Source organism: Amphiura filiformis, chromosome 17 (assembly GCF_039555335.1).
Source record: "Amphiura filiformis chromosome 17, Afil_fr2py, whole genome shotgun sequence".
Taxonomy (NCBI): Eukaryota; Metazoa; Echinodermata; class Ophiuroidea; order Amphilepidida; family Amphiuridae; genus Amphiura; species Amphiura filiformis.
In genome coordinates, this window is record NC_092644.1 from 5,966,640 (window position 1) to 5,992,267 (window position 25,628).

General features: G+C 36.6%; 1 protein-coding gene across 1 annotated transcript in view; it reads right to left on the reverse strand.

Annotated features, from left to right (window-relative positions):
- Positions 1-25,628, reverse strand: part of LOC140136857 (TBC1 domain family member 2B-like) — a 66,500-nt gene that overhangs the window by 16,471 nt on the left and 24,401 nt on the right. The window contains exons 11-20 of the mRNA XM_072158459.1: positions 24,998-25,085; positions 23,223-23,350; positions 20,399-20,533; positions 19,564-19,663; positions 18,086-18,259; positions 10,411-10,517; positions 5,194-5,279; positions 3,153-3,276; positions 1,504-1,630; positions 689-781 (exon numbers count right to left, since the gene is read on the reverse strand). Of these exons, the coding sequence (XP_072014560.1) occupies positions 689-781; positions 1,504-1,630; positions 3,153-3,276; positions 5,194-5,279; positions 10,411-10,517; positions 18,086-18,259; positions 19,564-19,663; positions 20,399-20,533; positions 23,223-23,350; positions 24,998-25,085 (1,162 nt within the window). The remainder of the gene's footprint in view (positions 1-688; positions 782-1,503; positions 1,631-3,152; positions 3,277-5,193; positions 5,280-10,410; positions 10,518-18,085; positions 18,260-19,563; positions 19,664-20,398; positions 20,534-23,222; positions 23,351-24,997; positions 25,086-25,628) is intronic.

Below are 25,628 nucleotides of genomic sequence, written 5' to 3' on the forward strand. Positions count from 1 at the left end.
ACACACGTACACAAGCAGTCTTTGAATTAATATTTTTATTACCTTGGGGTGAACTTTTGCACTCCACTTTGAAAGTTGTGGTGCAATTTCATCCAACGCAGAGCAATTTGAAGTGCAGTCTCAGTCAATCAACACATAAAGACAGTACCATCGTAATTTAGTTGTATCGCAACAGGTGAATTTTGTGGTGCAAATTGCACAGCGATAGGGCTTAAGGGTAGACGAGGTATTGTTGGTCGAAGCAACCTAAAATTTGTTTTCATTATCTAGGTCAATATATTATTGAAAATTAACACCTTGATGTTTTGCAAAAGTTCATACTACAAATCGAATACTTTGCAAAGTTGCTTAATTTATTGCTGTTAATTAGTTAAGTGTTGTTGTTTCAGCCCTCTTTACAACGTAACTCAAGAACCGCAGCACCTATAAAAGTATATCTGTGATATTTTAATTCTTCTACATGCTCGCTATGAATTGAGCAATGCAGTTTTTGCCAAAGCTCACTACCATTCGTAAGATGCAGTGAACTACCAAATCACAACAGTTTAAAATAATTAATAACCTTACTTCAAATGCTGCACATATGGCAATTTTGAGTTGGTATTCTTTGGGTATAATCTCTCTGAAAAAAAATCACATTTCAGCAACGGGATCTCAGCTTATACTTTTGTTTTAATCTGTAACTTACTGTTCCAACAAGGTCCTTATCTCCATCACCATGAGTGACTAGGTAATTCTCCCATTTGACTGCAAGCGACACTTCTGTGTTGGAACGCAATGTCTAAAGTGGAGATGACAAAGAGCAAAAAACAACAAAAAACAAAACAAAACAGAATGAGATAAATCCACAATGATTAATTCAGTGAATAAACAGAATTGTGTGGGGATTTGAGACACCAATGAATGCCGATTACTGCCAATTGTAGAACCATTAACAGTATGTCACTGCAAAATGAGCCCAAATCTGGCAAATGCCAACATATAATGGGTTATATTTATAGCTAAAATAATAGTTTCTCGATCATGAGAGCTCAATAGGCACGCAATGACAATTGTGTCGGCGTACAACGACTACCACACACGCTTTGGGTAGCGCTGCATTTCCTGTGCGTGCACGATCGAACGCGCTATTGTGTCATTCCTTTAAACTTGCGACATTACGCAGTGCATGCAGTACATTCATTCTCTCATGATTGAGAAACTATTATTTTAGCTATAATAAGCACCAAGACTTTTTACTGGCTTCCTAGTCTAATAACAGATATTTGGCTATTCCAGTTGAAATCCATACACCCCCTATGGAAGATATGACCTTAATCTCCCACACAAGGAATGAATGATTTAGGTTGAATCTTTATCAGAGGGTGTATGAAATTCAAATGGAGCTGCCTAATGTGTTCATTCCATTTGAAATTCATACGCCCCCATGGAAGATGTTTCCAAAATCTTCCACACAGTGGGCGTGTGGATTTTAAATGGAATAGCCCATTTACACATTCTTACCTGTATTTCTTCAGATCGTTTCTTGAGTACAGCAGCTTTAGCTGTTAACGTTGAGCCTACTTCATCACCGTCATCATCTTCACTTGGTTGCCGGGTGAAGCCATAGCGATCGTAGGATTCCTTTACACTGGTAAATAAAATGCAGCATTGGATATATTATGATGATATTAAATGTATTCAAATTTTACAAATTTATGTGTTTCTAAATGAGGTTAGGAGAACCTATCAACTGATGGGGCAGGGAGCAACATAAATAATTCTATTGCCCTCACAACCCATTATTTAAAATTGTGCACTGTGATTTGTTAAAACACATCACCTGAGAGCCCTTGAAGTAAACAACCTAAAATATTTGGCCAAAAAAGAGATATTTTTCCTTTGAATCGTCATACTATTAGAATAGAAATAATATGAATAGCATTATACTTTACAACCAAATAATGTGTGCTTGATCTTTGCGATTAGCGGATTAATGAAAATGTAGGCAAATTATGCAAATCAGCTCATTAATAGTCATACATATGCAAATAACATGACACAAAACTATACAGCACATCAGGCCACCATATCCTATCACAATGCCAAGTTGATCGGTTATTGCGTTTAAGCTGCAGAGTGGATTTATGGTTTTGCTTCAGCCCGTACAAACAAACAAACAAATAAACAAACAAACAAAAAAACGGACAGCCAAAGAAAGAAAGAAAGAACCATTTGGATGATACTTTTTTATAGCATAAGCCTCACATATGTGTGGGGACCAAAAATGATGAGGCCCAATATAATCAGCCAAATTTACCAAGCATGGGGTCCCAAAGAATAATGTTTTGGCTCAGAGGACACACACTCTTACATGGTTTTCAAGTTTTAGTCATAAATTCTGAACCCCATAATCGTCCAAATAAAAAATATAGGATCCCTCACAATGTTACGATGGTGGCTGTCGCGTTCCAAATGTTTCCAATAACGTTTTCTCTATGAGAATATATTTTGTTAATTTAAAAAAACAAAACAAGCCTCAGCACACTTTACAGGTTGTCGCTGACCACTACGGCCCCATATCATTCCATAAACCATTAAACAACAATTCAGGGACTTTCAAGAGCGCACACCCTAGACATTCCACAAATAACCATCGCAACCAGGTTCAGCTCCCCGAGTTTCGTACGGGTTACAACGAGACAAATTAGCAGTAAGTTCCTTGTCCAGGGGAATTTCAAGCTAACTCAATTTTTCCACGAGAGCATACTAGGCACCACCAGGGTTCGAACCCACAACCTTTCGCACCATCGTCGAACGCCACCAGGGTTCAAACCCACAACCTTTCGCACCATCGTCAAACGCCTTATCGATTGAGCTAACTTGACTGAGATCAAAGGTAATTGGCTGAGATCAAAGGTAATTGGTGTTAATTCTGAAACAAATTCAAAACGCTCAATAAAAAGCAACTTGATGGAGTACCATCCATGACTGCAAAATCTTCGGGTCCTTGTCCTTTTTGGCTTTCTCGGTCTTAGGGTAAAGACCCCAATACAGTGTCTAGCAGGCACCTATGCATTTCAATCAAGGACAGAGTTAGTAGCAAAAGGTATTCCAAGTTCACTTTTAATTATATATTATTGCATTTGAACTTTTGAAGTAATACCACCTACCTGGTAGCATGCTGGTCAGTTGATAGTACGGATTCTCTATTCTTTAACGGATCTGTTGTAATAGCTTCTTCTATTAATCTGGAGATAATCTCATCTGTGCCCATTGATGGAGCCTCTTCACTCTCTGTTGTATGGAAAAACATAGGAACACTCAATCAATACAAGATCTATAGCCATCATAATACCGTATTGGTATTAATGCATTTTGAAATCATTAATAGAGTATGACATGAATACAAAATATAAATTTTCATATTAAAAACACAAAACATCAAGCAATTTTTTTTAGGTCAACCATGAATGATCCTAGCATTTAGGTCTAAAATTAATGTTGGCACACTCGGGCATACTAAATGTAAATCGCCACCCCTCTCCCCCAGTTCAATGTTGATGAAAGCACTTTTTCCATTGGGCTCTCCAGTCTCCCCAACATTGATTCAGGGGGAATGGGGGAGGGAAGGGAAAAGGAGATGGTATGTACTTCTCATCAAACATAGTTATACTAATTTCACTCAACTATCAGAGCGGCAATGAAGAGTTCCAACATATTGTCAAGGTGTGCCAACTATTAAATTTGTTGATTGTAGGTCCAGGGACACTCCAAAACCAAAAAAATAAATAACTTAAATTTTTTTTTTCAATTTCTGGAATTTTTCGAAAAATGGGGGGTGGGATTATACTCGAACATGGGACTATACTCGGATGAATACTGTAATCCAATAACCATCCCCCAACTCATTCCAAAAAAGTTGAGATTTTTATACGATCAGAAGCCTAGGGCTACATAATGTTTGTGGGCATGAACTTTCTTGCAGATTCGGTTATCTGATGAAGACATTGTCCAATTTGAATTTTCTGTCTGTTAGATGAAAATCATATCACACAGGCATATGGGCTACTGTAATATAATGCATGCAATAATGCATGCAATTAGGCCAAAAAAAATTGTTTGCTTGCCCATCACCGACCGACCCAAAATCGGCCAAAATCAGGGTTGGCCCTTTAAAAAAATTTTTTTTTAGTTTATAATTTAATTTAGAGGTTAAAAACTGCGCATCGGTAATTTGGAGAGCATTGTGAAAAATCTAAACATTTTGCCTTTGGAACCAAGGAATATCCTGAGGGGCGCAGCCCTGAGGGATATTCCGAGGTCCAAAGCAAAATGTTTAAATTTTTCACAATGCCTGACATATTACCGATGCAAAGTTATTTACCTCATTCATAACCGTCACTTTCATCTCTTCACTTTACAAAATAACACACAATTTTCCTCAAAAATAAACAATTTTTACGTTTTGCTTTTCCAAAAATCGATCAGGCTAAAACAGGACGACCAATAACAGAAGTGCGAATCACAATCTATGCAAATATGGTAGCACGCAATCCAAATACAGCGGCCAGCGCTCTCGCAATTTGACAATGCGGAGGTCCACTGTTGTTTATTAGTGACCGCGTTCAGCGTTTGAGTTTTGCCAAATAAATATAAATGATTGGATCGCATGTATCACATATATTAATGAGGTTATGAATGCTTTTTTATTACTTTTCTGTGTGTAAATTTCATTTTAAAGCTAACAACATTTTCTTAAGAAGAAAATCATTACTGTAAACTCATTTATAACTGTCCATTCCTGCATCCATGTTTCCAATAACTTTGTGTCTTATGCCTCTGTATAGTCCCCAGTCATCCTAAGGGGGCTGGCATTTTCTTCGGAGGGGGGGGGGTATCCCAAATTTACAAAAAGTCGGCGCCAATAAAGTTACGACCCCCTATTTTGGCAACAAAAAACAAAAAATTTATGACCTTACCCGTAAACAGGCTAAAATTGTATTGAAATCAGTCTTTTGAATAAAATAAAAACAATATCTGTGGTCATCTTGTGACTCCATACATTTTGGTCATCAAAAATGTTATGACCCACCTATTTTTCTTTCCAAAATTTATGACCCCCAGTATATTTGTCCCCCACCACCTTCCAAAGAAAATGCCAGCCCCTAATTGAATCCATTTCTCACGGTGTTTCATGCATATTGAGCTTACCTCTCCTGGGCCCTCTCAGCTCATCTAATACCAGCAGATATTTACTCTGTGTCTTCAGATGTTCAGCCTCTAAATCAGCATATTTCCTATAAAAGAAAAAAAAGACATGTATTTTTGTAATATGGTTCCAAGGGACATCAAAATTGATTTGCTGTAAAAACGAAATTCAGTCCAGTAAATAAGAAACATTGAAATTATTGAAATAAACCAACACTAATTTAAAATGTCTACATATTAATACTTTCATCAAATGACAACTAAACCAAAACAAAAAATAGACAAAAACAAAATACACCAACAAATAAACTAACACCCAACTTTGTAAAGTGTATTACCATCTTTTAAAAAAATATTTAAAATGCTATAACTCAGGAATTGATAATCTTTCGAAACGGATAGTTTATTTTTGCTGGCATAACTTTTCTTTCCGACTCAATTATTCTTGACAGCTGTTTTATATGTAAATCATTACCGCTAATTATAGTTCATTATTACCCATTGTTTATGAAAACAATTTGCAATTACAAAACTGCCTATTAAACCTACACCATCCATTGTTTTACTCTCTCCATGCGGGGGTCGACAGCAGATGTCAGGTTTCAAAGTGTTTTTTTTAATTCAAAAATGTCAAAATTGTAAATATTCATGACCATATATGGAATCAGCATGAAAAATGCATTAAAATGAGTACAAACAAGCCTGCTGGTTCTTAAGATAGCTCTTGATATTTTGAAAAATATGTTGAAGCCTACAGCTAGCATGCACACAGAATATTAATTTAAAATGGAATAGCCCAGAAGGTGTGTAGTGAAGAAAGTAAACGTTGTAAACAATTGAATACCTGAGTGGAAGAAGGGCCCAACTCCATCAAAACTGTTTTTGAGATATTAAGAAAAAACTTAATATTTGGAAAAGTTTTACAGACAGAATGTTTTCATCTTCAGGGGACCTTTAATACATGAACATACAATATTACATACATTCAAAATTATGTATAATGTTTCCATGGCAATGGTACAGGTCTTAATATGAGATGGAGTTGGGCCCTTCTTCCACTAATATACTGCAAGTGCCAGTTCCGTAAGCAGATGTGTTATAAATAGCTACAACAATTTGGTAATTATCCATTAATTGCTCAAGTAGAAGCATGTAATATGTTAGGATTTTTTTTTATTGTAGTGAAAAGCAGATTTCATGGATGAATAAAATTCCTCTTTAACCCAATATTTGTGGAAGAAGGGCCCTACTCCATGGAGTTGGGCCTTTCTTCCATGAAAACCATGATTAAGGTTAAATGCAATTGATTTTCAAGGCTTGGTTCCAGAGGGGCGTAAGTTAATAATGGAAACAGCCATGCAGAAAAGAATGAACTCACGCGTACAATAGTGTATCAATCTGAACTAGGGCCACGGACAAACCGCGGCTCGTGAGTCATCCTATATGTTGCAGGGATAGGGAAGGGGTGACCATGATAGGACCATATGAGCTGATGGGGGGGTGATTGTGGGCAGCCGTTTTCGGCAATTTTCCTTTGGATTTTCTAAATTTTCAATTTTTAAAATTATCCTGGATGATATCTGTCGTGAAATAAACCAATGCTTCTATAGGCTATAATAGGCCTAGTATGCTTATTTATACCCTGATTATGCAATATATAGGCCTACAACAATAACTACAACAACACAACCAACAACCAATATTTTGTTAATCTAATTTGTAAAAATATATTCATATGCCGCGCCTATTAGACTAGTAGGCCTCATAGCCTAAAAATTCCTGAATTATATGATGAAAAAAAACCGGGCAAAAACAATCAATCGCTGCAGTCAGAAAGAAAGAAACGAACAAGAAAAAAGAACAAAGTGAGAGAAAAATAAAATAAAATAGATGGAATGGACCACATAGGGACTCGAACACGTACCAAAGTTTTCCAGCTCAAAACTATAGTATTATAGAGTCGAGCGTGACTTCGGCGCGCTAACCGATTGAGCTACTGAGTGACCTGTGAAATCGATTGATCTCAAACTGACTATTATGGAATAGTGCATACCAGGCTCTTATGATAAACAATCTCATCACCGCTGTAAATGTCGGAGGTATCGATGGCGAAAAACCTCGATTTTTGCAAAAGTAGCTTAAATTTGGAGTGAAATTCAAATGGGAAAGGAATCGACATACTTTTGAGAAATAATGTAAGCAGTTAGAAATCAAAATTAACGTTCCACAATCCAGATATCGATAATGTAACATAACAGTGTTTTGTGGTACAAGATTCTCGAAAATTGTTCCCAAAAACGGGCTAATAAAATTTAATCGGTACTGTATTTTGTTCTTCCCCATGGCAACATTATTTCTTTGGTCGATTTGTAGTACAATACAAAAAGGAGAAAACAATCACTCGGCGTAGTTTTATACGGAGCTGAATATTTGAAAAAACTGCATGGAACGTGTTTTTTTTTTTTTTTACATGGTGCGCAAAAATGATTTAAACGAAGGATTTTCAAACGGATTCTAAAAATTTGTATAAACACACAAAAATAATGTTAAGATACATCCATGCACCAACATTTGACTCACTGCGATATTTGATTGCTGAGAAAACGCGGTTTTAGAGAACAACTTTATACGTCTTTTATACGTTTTTATAATGTTTCTTCGTGTAACCTTAAGTGTACGTGGAAGACTATTTAGAGAGTGGATTTTGGCTCATCTTTCACACACAAGGAAGAACAGTCTGCTGGCAATAAAATGGTGGGTCTAACTCATTTTTGTAAAAAATTGGATTTGGGCCCTTCTTCCACTCAGGTATTCAATTCTCAACCCCCAAAACACAAACTTTGTGAAATTTTTTCTTCAAATAGAATAAAACAATGTTGTAAGTAGTTTTACATTTAGCTGTGCTAGTGGTGTTCTGTTCTTGCATTCCCTAGACTTGCTTACTTACATTCTCTCACATGTCACCTCCTTAACCCCCTGAGCACTACCTGCCTATCTAACATTGCCTCTGATTGGTCAATTACATGATATCTTTACTTTAATCACCAATCAGAATGGAGCTTTGCAAATAATTCACCCCGATTTTTTTTGTGTGGTGAAATGATTCTAACAATGTTGCTGATTGGTCTAATTGATAATGAAAACTTCTTTTTTGGCCAATCGGCAGGTAGTTCTCATGGGGTTAAAACTGCTACTTTTTATGCTGTTTTTTTTTTAAATTAAAAAAACACCCTGATATTTAAAGCTAATTACCAATGCAATATATAGTTGTATTTGGACTGCATAATATTTTCTCTTATGCATGATATTTACAATATTCCATTTCAATCCAGGTGTTTATTCCTTATTATTTATTCTGAAATTTGAATGCATAATGCAGTGAAAAAGAGAGATGGGGTAAGAAAAAATAGTGGGTGAGTGAGCGCATGAGTGAGAGAGAGAGAGAGATTGAGAAAACATACCCTTTATATGGGCCCAATTCAGTAACTCAAAAATTTGGTTACAAGCATGTAAAATCAGCAATTTTTCGGCCAATATTTATTGATTTTGACTGACAACTTGTGAAAAAAAATAACAACATTTCAAAGATTTATTTGCAAAAAATCATGAAATTTTTGCCAGAAGTTTCAAGCTTTTGGTGATATTTTAGGGTCATTTTAGCCTCCAGATTTGAAAAGTCTGCACGGCTATAAAAATATTTTTTCCGTTGCCAAAGGGAAATGATGAGAGAATCATTCATAACCTCATTAATATACGCGATAAATGCGATCCAATCATTTTCATTTATTTGCCAAAACGCAAACGCTGAACGCGGTTACTAATATTCGACAGTGGACCTCCGTGCCGTCATCATAAATATTAGCAACCTCCATACACGCCATGTTGTGCGTCGAACAAATTACGAGAGCGCTGGTTGCCGTATTTGGTTTGCGCGCTACCATATTTGCATAGATTGTGATACGCCTTTCTGCTATTGGTCGTCCTGTGGCTGTTTTAGCCTGATCAATTGTTGGAAAGGCAAAACGTAAAAATTGTTCATTTTTGAAGAAAATTGTGTGTTATGTTGTAAAGTGAAGAGATGAAAGTGATGGTTATGAATGAGGTTAATAACTTTGCATCAGTAATATGTCGGGCATTGCGAAAAATCTAAACATTTTGCTTTGGACCTCGGAATATCTGTTTCAAAGGCAAAATGTTTAGATTTTTCACAATGCCCTCCAAATAACCGATGCTCAGTTACTATACTAACCTCTAAATATTGACTGAAATAGATGATGAGACCGGAGAGAAATAAAGACAGATCAGGCAGAAATGGTGACGGAAGGATAGAAAACATACATAAGAGGGGAGAAGAAAAGAGGAATAATAAAAAGACAGAAGGACAGAGAGGGGAGATGAAGATTTTCAAAGCTCTTCAATGGCAATAAAACAACCGGGGAGATATGCAAAGACGGTTAAATCAAGAATAAAATCTGTAGTCGATGAATAATAGTAAAAACACAGATGAAATAAACATAATGTTATTGCACACAAAGTAAGTTATACAATGACTACCATTATAGTACCATAAGTGTAAAGCTGAATTTATACTTGATCGCTTTTGCAGAAAAGCGATTCTCACGTATGCTCAGTGTTTACTTCCGTTTTTAAGAGATTCAAGCAAATCAATTGATACAAATCGCTGAGGCAAAAACGATGTCGCTTTTGTGAGTTGAAATAAATCTCAACTCCTGATGTTGCTTGACACGTAAATGCACCAACCATCTTGCTAACTAATTTACATTTCTTGATCATTAACTTTCGGAGATGAATTAATTCAAGCAATAATTTTTGACAGCAATGGATATCCTAAAAATGTATTTTAAATATTTTAATTGTCGTCTGTAATCGCGGCGATAAATGCAAAACCGATGAGCGATTTGCCCATCGCTTTCCAAAAAGTGGTGCATCGCAATCACTCATTGATCGAGTATAAATTCAACTTAACCCCCTGAGTACTACCTGCCGATCTAACATTGCCTCTGATTGGTCAATTTCATGATATCTTCACTTTAATCACCAATCAGAATGGAATTTTGCAAATAATTCACCCCAATTTTTTTGTGTGGTGAAATTATTCAAACAATGTTGCTGATTGGGCCAATTGATAATGAAAACTTCTTTTTGGCCAATCGGCAGGTAGTTTTCATGACGTTGAGACATAAAAAAGTAAATACTCACTCAATCATGTCATTTTCTCTCAGAAGATCATCATCTCTCAGTTGATTCAACTCCAGGATCTCGTTATTCAAGAATTTATTCTGCATCTCAAAAGCTTCACTGGCGTCCTGCAACATACCAGAAATCATTGAAACCTTAGTAGACAGTGTGTTACGTACAGTCAGTACGGCGGAATCTATCAATGCCTCCATGGTTTGTGTGTATGCGCTTGTTTCCAATTACGAAATAACCCTCAAAGCATCAACTTCACTGATTACATACATGTGCATATAATATAATAAGGCCTACTAAAAATAAAATTTTGTTTCCGGTAACATATTCTGAAAATGTTGTGACGGAAGGAAGGAAAATAAATTTATTTTATGGAAAAATTTTATATGCACATGCTGAAATTTAAACCCAATTATACACTTGAATCTAGCCAAAAACGGCATATGACTCGGGTCTCACAAAAGCTCTTCACATACTTCACGAGTATCGACCAATATAATTTAGCAACTACGTTTGTATTGTTATCCCTTATGTGACACACATCATACTACACGTTACACGAACATGTACACATATTAAGAAGCTTGCGATTTCCAAACGTATGTATCATACGCCTATGCATCTATTCCAAATCACTCTCATGTGACAGGATTTTGTAAGTATTTATCTATTCAAATTCAACAGCTGTATTTCTTAATGGCAGAAAGTCGTGGGGGAAAATAAAATAAATGTGATTTCCAACAACGATTAAAATTGAATATATGAATACAAAAGCCACCCAAGTCCATACGTTGGCTAAATTGAGTTAAGCATGGGAAAATGTTGCTATACATAGGCCTGTCATATGTTTGAAAGAACAACTCAAATTCATCCTTTGTGTCTATTGAGCTTGTGAGATATAGCTCGTATGAAAGAACCACCCAATTCCGTGATTTGAGTCTTGTAACACATTGATTGAAATCCAGTATGTATAAAAGTCCACTTGTAACACATTCATTGCTGGAGAGTGACTTTTGAAAAAAAATGGGTTTAATAAAGGAACGTGTGTGGTTTATATTACATGGCAGAATGCTTATCAACATTATACATACCTGTGTGCTTTATTTTGTATTATCTTACTAGTGGTAATCTCATTCCAATGTTGTTGTCTTTGTATATGATTCAAAAAACCACCCAAGTCCAAATATTAAAATGAACCCTACAAAGTCCCTGAAATGCTAATCGTCATACTTTATACAGTTTAATACACTCATTTGCACGTAAAACTTTTCATATTGGCCAGGTAAATCTAACTTAAGGAATTAAAATGATACACAGGTTTTTCTCTCAAAATCCCTTCCCATGGACTTGGGTGGCTTTTGTATTCATGTATTCAATTGTTTATTTTTTCCCAAAGTGGCATAATGTTTTTTTTTTTTGCAGCACCAAAAACCAGGGACAGGCGGGTTACCGGAAACATGAATTTATTTTATTTTGGCCTAACCAAGAAAGAACTGATTAATATCGTTGAAGTGGGTGGCTTCCACAATCATCTTGTCAATCAAAAGTCACATACAGGCTGAGTCAAAAAGAAGTAAACTCATGTTTGAGGGGCTGTAACTCAAGATCTGCAAGGAATCTGCTAAAAATGAAAATACCACTGGAAAGAGCAAATTCTACACGTCTAAATAATAAAAGAATTGTTGCAATTGCAGACAGCAAACTCGAGTTATACTCATTTGAATACAACCACCCATTTTTGTAGCTGCACACGGTTTCACTTCCCAAGTAGGGGCATACCTGTTATATTGATTGGTAAGGCGCGATATTCAAATGCAAATAAAGTTCTTTGGCAGGTGTGGTTTCGATCAATAATTCCTACATCTTAAAGGGCTCTTTTCAATATGAATTTTACCTCATTGCACTACATTATAATAAAACGGGCCACATGACAACATGGCACCACAATTTACCGCACGGGAGCGCACGTTTCTGTCGACGAAGTATCAGAGTCCCACTGAAGTTCAGCGTCTTTTTCGTCCCCAATTTCCTACAGCTAACCGGGTTTCGTGTAAGGTAGCAGTATATAAAAATGTGAACAAGCTCAATGTGCATGGGACTCTAAGGAACAGACAGCCGGAAGCTTCAGGCAGACCACGAATTGCTAGATCACAAGTGACCATTGCTAGAGTTAGACATGCGTTACAGCAAGACCAAAGATCAGCTCAATCCTTTACCCAACATTCCCCAATCAAGCTTCTGCTGGATCGTTCGTAAAGACTTGAATTGGTATCCCTACAAACTATAGTACCGTAATGGAATTTGTTGAATATTAATATAAAGCAAAAGTTGTCTTTTCAACAATAAATCCTGTTAGCACTTTGCTGATTCGTCGAGATTGAAATGGATGAAAATCAATCAGCCGTGTGCAGCTACAAAAATGGGTGGTTGTATTCAAATGAGTATAACTTTAGTTTGCTGTGAGCAATTTCAACAATTCTTTTTTTTATTTAGACGTATAGAATTTGATCTTTCCAGTGGTATTTTTATTTTTAGCAGATTCTTTGCAGATCTCGAGTTGCAGCCCCTCAAACATGAGTTTACTTCTTTCTGACTCAGCCTGTAGTACTTCATGTAGTGTTCCTTGAAGTTTTTGACTCTCTGCAAGTGTCACAAACTTTTATTAGTAAAATGGGCTATTCCATTTAAAATCCACACTACCCCTGTGGAAGATTTTGGAAATATGTTCTACAGGGGGGGTATGAATTTCAAATGGAATTAACACATTAGGCAGCTCCATTTGAATTTCATACACCCTCTGAGAAAGTTTCAACTTGAATCTTCCCCGGAGGGAGCGTGAGATTCAAATGGAGCTGCTAATGTGTTCATTCCATTTGAAATTCATACTCCCATGTAGAAGATATTTCTAAAATCTTCCACAGGGGTAGTGTGAATTTTAAATGGAAAAGCCCAATACGTGTTTCATACAGTCAAACTGTGTGTTTGATGCACAATACCCATCCTTATTGTCCATATGCTACAGTGCCCAGTCAGGGAATAAGCAATAAATATGCAGAATCTGTTTAGCCAGGTGTCATTTTATCACAGTGACAAAATTACATTTTGGGTTAAAAATATATAGCTATATTTATATAACTTCATGATTTTGTGTGTGTTCACAGTAAAAAGGTGTTGATTATTCATTTCATCTCTATCTTCATACATTTTGACACGTTAGGTGTATATTATGTACATAATTTATTTCACTTGCATTCATGTTAACTTGTATAGTTAAGGTGGTTCTGGACCCATTTTGGAAGTGCTTTATTTATGTTTTAAACATATTAATTGAGTAGGGCAGAGAACACTGATCCATATGCCTTTTGTTTGAAGCTAATCGGACATACGGTTTTCATAATACATACATTTTAAATGTCTTTGTATTGTATTGTTTTGATCAATAATCAATACAGTTAATGAGCTAATATGACTTGAAAGTGCTCATTAATATGTAATTTTTGCCAATATTTTGCTAAAATCCAATGCATAAATGTTCATAACATTTTTATTTAACAGAATATTGGTTTCAAACTTGGTCAAAGTGTTCCTAATGACTTCCAGATAATTTATGCATAATTAATGAGCTAGCCGCTTCTAATTTGCATAATTAATTAGCATTTATGCAAATTAGCTCATTAATTATTTATATATGCAATTTAGAGGGCGGCTTCACTATATAATACATTAGAACATATTAGAAACACTTTGACCAAGTTTCAGGGCAAAAGTACATAAAATAAAAGTACCATGAACATTTATGCATTGATTTTTAGCAAAATATTGGCAAAAATTACATATTAATGAGCCTTTACAGTCCTTTTAGCTCATTAACTATATTGATTATTGATAAAAACAATAAGATACAAAGAAAATATAATTTGATGTAGTATAGAAACCGTATGTCCGATTTGCTTCAAACAAAAGGCATATTGATCAGTGTACTTTACCCTACTCAATTAATATGTTTAAAACATGCTCAAAGCATTTCCTTATTTCTAGAAAATGCATCCAATACCACCTTAAGGGGCTTTGCAATAATTATGAGCCCTGGGGGTAAAATTTTCAAAAATCGCTTGCTCCCCCTCTCGGCCTTCCAAGAAATCTGTGTCCCCCCTTTGCACATGCCAAATTGTTGGGATCCCAATTTGCAAATCTTAGGTCTAGATATATATTGTGAGTGCAGAGAGCTGGGAAATTTGTATAATTAAACGTTTCCATACTGTTTTTCTAAGCCGTTTTAGAGCATTTTATTATGAATGTATGCTAAACGTTGTTTGCCCCTCCCTCAACGTGCCAAAAATTCCTTGCCCTCCCCTGTCCAAAAAATTCTTTCCCCCCAATTTTATCCTCCCCCTGCTCATAATTATTATTGGTTCAAAATGGTCCAAAGTACTGGATAAGGTGCTTGAGGATAATACAAGTGTAAATTCAATTAAAAATAATGATGAAAGTAAAAAATGTGGTTTTTTTACAAAAAAAGTAAAATTATAGTATTTTCCTTTTATTTTCAAATGAGAAAATCTTTCCAGATTTAATAAAAAAAAAGTTGATCTTAAGAAATGGAGCACACTGCACCAGATGTGAGTTGGGCTTATAATCAAGGAAAATAATGTTGGCACACTGTGGAATACTAACATTAAATCACCGCCTCTCTCCGCCAATTCAATATTGATGAAAACAATTTTGACACTGGGCTCTCCAGTCTCCCCAACATGAGGGGGAAATGGGAGAGGGAAGGGGGAAGAGGGAGGGTTGTACTTAGCCAACTCAAACATAGTTATGCTAATTCAAACATAGTTTTTTTCCTTAATTGTAGGTAATTACACACAAACATGTACACAAACAAATAAACAAAGAAGGCATAAAAGCAAGCAGACTAAATGGTTTCTATCGTATTTTGCTGTCATGGGAAATGGGAATAATTAGTTCAAGAAAAAAAAAAAAAAAAAAAAAAAAGGGCAGTTGATTTTCCACTTTTTTAGGTCGGCCGAATGAAGCCAAATATGCACTTTTTTTGGCTTCATTTGACATTCAAACTCCATGTATACATTTAGGTACGTCTTCCTAGGGGGTTTAAATTGTAATAGCCCATTCAAATTGAGAAACCTTAAAAGAGTTGTGACTTTTGTTTGACAAGATAATTGTGGAAGCCAAAAAAAATTAATAAAAAATAAATGTAGATGTTTATATAGCGCTTTATGCCGTAAACAGCCTCAAAGCGCTTTTACATTTATTCCGCCGTCATTAGAATATGTCGAACCACATTTGCAGCCTACAAGTGGCGCGGGTTCATCAGTACAACGACTGTGACTACCCCTAACAGCTTCCCTGGGTGGGGTGAGGCAAGCGAGGCAAAGCGCCTTGCCCAAGGGCGCAACACGGTGATGGGACGGGGAATCGAACCCACGCACGTCGAGCAAGCTCTCAGATTATGAGTCCAAGGCCGTAACCACTGAGCCACCGTGCCCTCCGGCCACCCACTTCACCGATTCAAGGTTAATAACACCCACTTCACCGATTCAAGGTTAATAATTGCGCATCGGGATATTTGGAGGGCATTGTGAAAAATCTTTTTGCATTTGGAACCGAGGAATATTTATTCTTTGAAAATCTAAACATGTTGCATTTGGAACCGAGGAATATTCCAAAGGGCTTAGCCCTGAGGGATATTCTTTTCAAAAATTCCAACCGGCTAAACGACCAATAACAGAAGTGCGAATCACAATCTGAGCAAATATGGTAGCCTGCAATCCAAATACAGTGTCCAGCGCATTTTGTTTGATTCACAACATGGCGCGCACAGAGGTTACTAATATTTATGCTGACCGCAGCAATCCAAATACAGTGTCCAGCGCACATGCAGTTTGTTTGATTCACAACATGGCGCGCACAGAGGTTACTAATATTTATGCTGACCGCGCGCAATCCAAATACAGTGTCCAGCGCACATGCAGTTTGTTTGATTCACAACATGGCGCGCACAGAGGTTACTAATATTTATGCTGACCGCGCGCAATCCAAATACAGTGTCCAGCGCACATGCAGTTTGTTTGATTCACAACATGGCGCGCACAGAGGTTACTAATATTTATGCTGACCGCGCATAATCCAAATACAGTGTCCAGCGCACATGCAGTTTGTTTGATTCACAACATGGCGCGCACAGAGGTTACTAATATTTATGCTGACCGCCCGCAATCCAAATACAGTGTCCAGCGCACATGCAGTTTGTTTGATTCACAACATGGCGCGCACAGAGGTTACTAATATTTATGCTGACGGCGCGGCGATCCACTGTTGAATATTAGTAAAACCATGTTCCGTGTTTGCATTTTGGCAAAAACGATTGGATCACATTTATGCCAAAAAAAAGTCTTGTCTCATACACATTTGATAAGAAAACTAGTAGTATGCTTTTTGGGGGGAGGGGGGAATGAGCCATGCGATATGCGATTATTATTTTTTATTTTTACAGTGTTTATGTACTTTGTAGTATTCAAAAACAGAAACATAGTTACCCTTCGCCACACTTATGTAAAGCCCAGTTTCTGAGTAAAACTGCTCCTTTTTAAGAATTCAAACTCTTACAATCATGTGTACAAAAAAACAACAACCAAACAGCAAAAAAAGAAAGACACTTTCTTTGGATCGCGATACGATACTTAAAATATCAACCAAAAAAATTACGGCCAACACGTAGCTCTAAATTAGAATTCACACAGCAATGCGCGCGGGTGTCTGAGACAGACTTGGGCCTTATTCATGAGATTATCTACCTCAAACTTATCCATTGGTAGCTTCATGATTAAAATATCAGACCAACTTGGCTAAATTTATTTGCTGATTGTAATGCCCACGAAGCAAAATGATATTAATTTCACTGATTAGGTGTCACCTTCAGGAAAAAATAATGAATGTGAATTAATCAATTTCATTCAGTACATTACTGGCAAAAAAGGTCATGAGAATTAATCATCAATGGATTACCAAACATGTGACCCGCTCCGACAAAACCAGGAACAAGTCGCGTTTTAATAAGCTTTAAAATGATACCAAAATTATATACATATCATCAATACTTTTCAAGATGTGGATAATTTTGTAAATGGTATCTTGATATTTTTGCCCAATTGCTATTCTGAACAATTGGCTAATTTAGTTTCCTGTCTTACACAGGATTGAATAGGGATTATCATAAGTTCATTTGTTAATTATTGATTTTAAAAATAAACCTTGTTTTAATAAGTACTTTTAAGGATTTGAAAGTCCGCTTAGTCCCACAGTCAAATACCATAAAATTAAGAATTCCAAAATTTTATTTTTTATGGGAATGTCATCTTTAAAGGTCTATAACTCAAAAACATGCCTGGCGACTTGTTCCGGGTTTTGTTGGAGCTGGTCACATATATGTGCTGGGTCTTAGGTAGAAATTGAGGTTTACCACAGCCATTTTAATAAACCTGTTCATCCTAATTAGATCTGTAAAACATTGGGCTATTCCAGAATGCAAATGGAGTCACCTATTTAGGTAGCCCAAGGGGTGTCGCTAGACCAATATGATTCGGGGGGGTGTACAGCATGTTTTGCAGACAGAAATATTTTGTAGACCCAAATGTAGTCTTACCTAATTAGGATGTAGTCTTACCTTTAATTTCTCATGCAGCTTGGGGTCTACACCTCCCAAAACTGTGGGTACTGTGTGGGTTTCATTTGTAGTGTCAGTGTCAGGCTGAGGTGACAGTGGTCTTCTTTCAAATGAAGTAGTACCCCCTGGTGTTACAACAGCATGAATCGCTTCGTTTTTCTCCAGTTCTTGGATCTGGGTTTCATGACAATGGGAAATCAACAACAATTAAGCAAGGAAGCAAATAAAACTTTGAAGTCATAATGTATGTTCTTATAACATGAAACTGAGTTTTTTTTCTTCAATCTGATCTTTTGGCATATTTGTCATATTTACACATGTCCCAACTTACACCTAAATGGAATTTACCAAATTTGTTGTGTTTGTCAGGTCAACAGAGCAAGTATGACATAATGTCACAACTCATAAATTACGTCCTCCATGAGAACCCCACATTCAACGCCAAAATAGCCAGTGAGATTTCATTCACTTTACCTTGTTATTTTGGCTTAAAATGGACACAAACCTTTCTTGGTCATTATTACTGCAATAATATTATTTCAGCATTTTGAGTAAAGAATAACAAAATTAAAATTTGATGGAAATTGTACTCTCTTAAAATGCTTTTCATATGCATCATATCACCTTTTCTTTGTAGTTACTGTGTTTGAGATATAAAATACAGTGCAAAATGTGAAAAAGAAATAAAACACATTGTTTAATCATTCCAAAGAACACAATATCCAAACAGTACAAGCACAGAGTGGAATTAAGTAGCAATTAGTGGGTTTTTAGCGGGTTCGCCGTTGGACAAGTTTAGAACTGTCAAGCTTTCGTCAGGAGTAGCTCTGACTTCCCCTTGTCAACAGAGAACAAGCAGATCTCGCCTATCTTCAGTGAACGGCTCTTTTCAGAGTCATCAGTAGGCAAGGGCCGGTCTACATTCTTAGGTACTTTGTCCTGAAGAAGTCAGAGCTACTCCTGACGAAAGCTTGACAGTTTTAAACTTGTCCAATGGCGAACCCGCTAAAAACCCACTAATTGTTATGAATTCTTGTCGTAAAAGCCTATCCCACAATTTGGAATTAAGTAGCTTACGGAATAAAGTTGTATAATCCTTCAACAGAAGATATCTGTGCTGGGCTAATTCCATTCAACTTGACATGAAGGACAACCCAATATTGCGCTATTCCAAATTAAATTCACACTCCCGCTGTGGAAGATTTTGAAAATATCTTCCCATGGGAGAGTATGGATTACAAATGGAATGAACACATTAGGCAGTTCCATTTGAATTCCATACACCCTCTGAGACAGATTCAATCTGAATCTTCCACAGACAAAGGGTAGGTTTCAAATTGAGTTGGCTAATATGCTAATTCCATTTGAAATTCATACTCCCCCGTGGAAGATATTTCCAAAATCTTCTGCAGGGGGAGTGTGAACTTTAAATGGAACAGCCCATTGGCAGTGTTATGTGATGTATATTTTTCTCTTACCCTGTTTGTAAGTGATACCACAACTTCATCTTTAGCTTCTATCATTTCCATAAACATTGCTGTCTGTTCCTTCAAGTTCTGTACCTCCCTCTGACAGTCTCTGTTGGAAGATAACATGTCACAAAATATGTTACAAATAAAACCAGTGTGGTCTGGGGGTAGGGAGTTTAACCCCCAAATGAGTTGTTGCGTAAACTCAAACCCCCCAAAAGAAATTTTAAAACACCCTTAAACCCCATCCCACCAAAAGAACATTACACCACCAAATAGTTTAAAATTGACAATTGGCCAGTAAACACAATATTTCACCTTAATTTTTAAGAGCATTAAGGAATAAAGTTTTGTAACACAATGATTTAGGCCTAGAAATAAATTGTTTGATTGGCGTAACCTGTATGACCCTAAAAATAGGCCCGACCCCATTTTTTTTCTGCAAAAAAATAAAAATAAAAATAAAAATAAAGAAAGAAAATTAAAAAGAAAAGAAGAAAAAAGTTCCAAGGCCTTTATCAAATGCAATTTGCAGCTTAAGAAGTACAAAAAAAAATCCCTACCTACCCACCCTAATTTTTTTATGTTACACCAATCAAACAATTATTTTAAGCCTTATCCCCTTAGCACTACCTGCTGATCTAACATTGCCTCTGATTGGTCAATTACATGGTATCTTCACTTTAATCACCAATCAGAATGGAGCTGTGCAAATAATTCACCCCAATTTTTTGTGTGGTGAAATGATTCTAACAATGTTGCTGATTGGTCCAATTGATAATGAAAACTTCTTTTTAGCCAATCGGCAGGTAGTTCTCATGGGATTATGGCGGCCTGGTCTTACCCCAGTTGTAATTTTATGTTGTCCCTGTCATCTCTCATGTCTTGTAGTAATTGTTCCAGTTGAATGAGTTGTTTATCTTTTCTTTGCAGTATCATAATCTTCTGTTGATCTGTCTTGCTATCAAGGTAAAGAGAGCTGAAACAAAAAAACATGCATTGGGCTACTCTAGTTGAAATCTATACCCCTATGGAAGATATGACCTTAATTTTTGATGAAATGAATTAAACTGCTCACATATCTCAGTGTTGAGTGTTGGAACTCATTTTGAAGAATATACATTGGGACATTTGTGCGAAAACCGATGAAATATATCATGAAAAAAATTGACATTCACGCCAGAAAGAAGGCTCTCGGTTTAAACAACAATATTCTTCTAAATGGCAGCTTAAGTCATAAAATACTTCAGCTGGAGGGTTTGCCATGAACAAAAATGCAGATGAAAACGGGTCTTTGTGTCTTTCACTTGAAGGAGCAATGTGAAAACCATAACAGTGTCCATATAGTGGACAAAACAAATAGAAATGTTGTTCCTCCTTTTGAAGAATCATAGTAGACATTAATATAAGTTTTCTGCTTGTTTTCATTGTTGTTGCAGCTGTACATAGGCATATCTCTTACTCTTCCCCCCACATCCCTGCACTGCTGGATTGTAAGGCTCAATGATGGCAGTTGCATCACATGGTTGCTACATAATTCAATTTGCATTACGTTTAGGCAATCATGTTTGTTATTGTCAATCATTTTATTGTGAATCATGATATTATTAATGACCGATTATCAACATTATTATTGTCCATGTGTGCAACTTGGTAAGCTTACTACTGACACAAGATAGCATGGAAATATCAGCATTTTTGAAACATCTTGGTTGAAAAAAGTGGTGGGGTGTTTATTTGAGGGGGAGGGGGGAACTATTTGAGGAAATACGGTAGTAGCTTTTTCCATTTGTGTAGCTGTGAGTTGTTTAGTATATAGTGTGTACTTACGTAGTAGCTTTTTCCATTTGTGTAGCTGTGAGTTGTTTAGTGTAGAGCGTGTACTTACGTAGTAGCTTTTTCCATTTGTATAGCTGTGAGTTGTTTAGTATATAGTGTGTACTTACGTAGTAGCTTTTTCCATTTGTGTAGCTGTGAGTTGTTTAGTGTATATAGTGTGTACTTACGTAGTAGCTTTTTCCATTTGTGTAGCTGTGAGTTGTTTAGTGTATAGCGTGTACTTACGTAGTAGCTTTTTCCATTTGTGTAGCTGTGAGTTGTTTAGTGTATAGCGTATACTTACGTAGTAGCTTTTCCCTTAATTTGTGTAGCTGTGAGTTGTTTAGTGTGTAGCTGTGAGTTGTTTAGTGTATAGCGTGTACTTACGTAGTAGCTTTTTCCATTTGTGTAGCTGTTAGTTGTTTAGTGTATAGTGTGTACTTACGTAGTAGTTTTTTCCATTTGTATAGCTGTGAGTTGTTTAGTGTATAGCGTGTACTTACGTAGTAGTTTTTTACATTTGTGTAGCAGTAAGTTGTTTAGTGTATAGCGTGTACTTACGTAGTAGCTTTTTCCATTTGTGTAGCTGTGAGTTGTTTAGTGTATAGCGTGTACTTACGTAGTAGTTTTTTTCCATTTGTGTAGCTGTGAGTTGTTTAGTGTATAGCGTGTACTTACGTAGTAGTTTTTTCCATTTGTGTAGCTGTGAGTTGTTTAGTGTATAGCGTGTACTTACGTAGTAGCTTTTTCCATCTGTGTAGCAGTGAGTTGTTTAGTGTATAGCGTGTACTTACGTAGTAGCTTTTCCAATTTGTGTAGCTGTGAGTTGTTTAGTGTTTAGCGTGTACTTACGTAGTAGCTTTTTCCATTTGTGTAGCTGTGAGTTGTTTAGTGTTTAGCGTGTACTTACGTAGTAGCTTTTTCCATTTGTGTAGCTGTGAGTTGTTTAGTGTTTAGCGTGTACTTACGTAGTAGCTTTTTCCATTTGTGTAGCTGTGAGTTGTTTAGTGTATAGCGTGTACTTACGTAGTAGCTTTTTCCATTTGTGTAGCTGTGAGTTGTTTAGTGTATAGCGTGTACTTACGTAGTAGCTTTTTCCATTTGTGTAGCAGTGAGTTGTTTAGTGTATAGCATGTACTTACGTAGTAGCTTTTTCCATCTGTGTAGCAGTGAGTTGTTTGTGTATAGCGTGTACTTACGTAGTAGCTTTTTCCATCTGTGTAGCAGTGAGTTGTTTGTGTATAGCGTGTACTTACGTAGTAGCTTTTTCCATTTGTGTAGCTGTGAGTTGTTTGTGTAGCATATTAATCACTTCTTTACTGGCAAGTGTATAGCGTGTACTTACGTAGTAGCTTTTTCCATCTGTGTAGCAGTGAGTTGTTTGTGTAGCATATTAATCACTTCTTTACTGGCAAGTGTATAGCAAGTGTATAGCGTGTACTTACGTAGTAGCTTTTTCCATCTGTGTAGCTGTGAGTTGTTTGTGTAGCATATTAATCACTTCTTTACTAGCAAGTGTATAGCGTGTACTTACGTAGTAGGTTTTTCCATCTGTGTAGCTGTGAGTTGTTTGTGTAGCATATTAATCACTTCTTTACTGGCAAGTGTGTAGCAAGTGTAGAGCGTGTACTTACGTAGTAGCTTTTTCCATTTGTGTAGCTGTGAGTTGTTTAGTGTATAGCGTGTACTTACGTAGTAGCTTTTTCCATCTGTGTAGCTGTGAGTTGTTTGTGTAGCATATTAATCACTTCTTTACTGGCAAGTGTGTAGCAAGTGTAGAGCGTGTACTTACGTAGTAGCTTTTTCCATTTGTGTAGCTGTGAGTTGTTTAGTGTATAGCGTGTACTTACGTAGTAGCTTTTTCCATCTGTGTAGCAGTGAGTTGTTTGTGTAGCATATTAATTACTTCTTTACTGGCCTGTACTTCACCTTCTATCACGTCTACTTCTTCCTTCAATGATGAGACTTCCATCTGAAGCTGTAAAAAAGAACAACCAAATTGCACAATGGGCTATTCCATTTAAAGTCCACACCACCCCTGTGGAAGATTTAGCTTAAGCCTTCCACAGAGGGAGTATGAGTTTCGAATAGAATAGAGAGCTGAGTAACTTCCATTTGAAATACTCACTCAAGCTGTGGAAGATTAAGATAAAGCCATGATACAGGGGGAGTATGGGTTTCAAAATGATTAACCCTGAACAATTACATTTGAAAAACATACTCCCCTGTGGAAGATATTCCAAAATCTTCCACAGGGGTAGTGTGGATTTTAACTGGAATAGCCCAATAGGCTTTTACTCTTTTCAAAGTCACTGAATCTTCAGAAGGAGAAGGGGCATCTACTACAACAGCTCTTTTCGGAGCCACTGAATCTTCGGTAGGAAAGGGATACCTACTACAACAGCTCTTTACAGAGCCATCGAATCTTCAGTAGGAAAGGGGCACCGATTACAACAGCTCTTTTCGGAGCCACTGAATCTTCAGTAGGAAAGGGAAACCTACTACAACAGCTCTTTTTGGAGCCACTGAATCTTCAGTAGGAAAGGGATACCTACTACAACAGCTCTTTTCATAGCCACTGAATCTTCAGTAGGAAAGGGGCACCTATTAAAACACCTCTTTTCGGAGCCACTGAATCTTCGGTAGGAAAGGGGCACCTATTACAACAACACTTATCAGAGCCACTGAATCTTCAGTAGGAAAGGGGCACCTATTAAAACAGCTCTTTTCGGAGCCACTGAATCTTCGGTAGGAAAGGGATACCTATTACAACAGCACTTATCAGAGCCACTGAATCTTCAGTAGGAAAGGGATACATACTACAACAGCTCTTTTCATAGCCACTGATTCTTCAGTAGGAAAGGAGCACCTACTACAACAGCTCTTTTCATAGCCACTGAATCTTCAGTAGGAAAGGGGCACCTATTAAAACAGCTCTTTTCGGAGCCACTGAATCTTCGGTAGGAAAGGGGCACCTATTACAACAGCACTTATCAGAGCCACTGAATCTTCAGTAGGAAAGGGGCACCTATTACAACAAGTGACTTATTAGCACAAGTGACCTGGTGAACGAAGGGGGTCACCGTAGATAGCTGGTCGGGGTATTTTTACAGGACAGGCAAGTGTAGCCGACAATCAATTTTACAAAATTAAGTGGAAGAAAAGGTATTTATTATAAAACATATATTGAGTGTTCAATGGAAGGAATATTTTAAATCAATGAAATATGAACTTTCCATTGAAAAGTAAAAGGTAAAGGAGTTTAACTTGCATTTTTTCACAGGGGAGAGTGTCCATCTCTCTTTAATTAGCAATTAGCCAGACTCCACCGTAAAATGTTGCTGTGAGAGGATCGCCACACCTCCCCCACAGCGAGTCTGTTACCTTCCCAGCAATCAAGAACGCCAGTACCCATTTATACACCTGGATGGAGAGGAGTATTCAAGATAAAGTGTCTTACTCAAAGGCACAACATGATGGCGTCGCTGGGGCTTGAACCAGCAACCTTTTGATTATGAGCCTGTTTGGCTTGGTCACTTTTCTCCCTATGACCATATTTAACCCCATGGAAATATTTTTACCATTGTAACTTCTAAATCTTCAATATTTGAATACTAGTTCATACCTTAGCACAATTCGGACAGCCATTCCGCTGGTTCTCAAACCATACTGATGAGCCTGAACTTGCATCACTCGGTGTTCGACCTAGTTTCCTGTAGTACACAAAATAGTATTAATCAATTTAATTGCATGTGATAACATACAGGTTATTATTTAAATATTATATAAAATGTCAACATGTATTGTTACTATAAAAATTACAAAAGATGCACACACATGTAGACAGATATTTTGCTGGATTACCAAGTACAAATTTTATGAGGTTTGATTATCAACATTATTGAATTATGAAATTGCTTTATATCAACAGGTTTTCTTTTAAACATTACTAACATATGTGACGTGTCATGTCAAAAGGAGACACTTTTGGGCAGGTTATCAATTTTGAGATTTTTACATAACTTAAATATAGAGATATTTTGCTCCACAACACCGTTTTCTCCAATGAAATCCGACATGCCTAAGCGAAGATATTGAGTTCGTAAGTTATGGTATTATAAAATTGGAAATTGAGATATCGGCCTTTAAAAATATTATTGACAATGTTGAGAATAGGAATTACCTTGAAATATATCTCAAAAAATACAAGATGCCAGTTATATTCCGGTCTGAAACTATCAGAAAATATTGTTAAC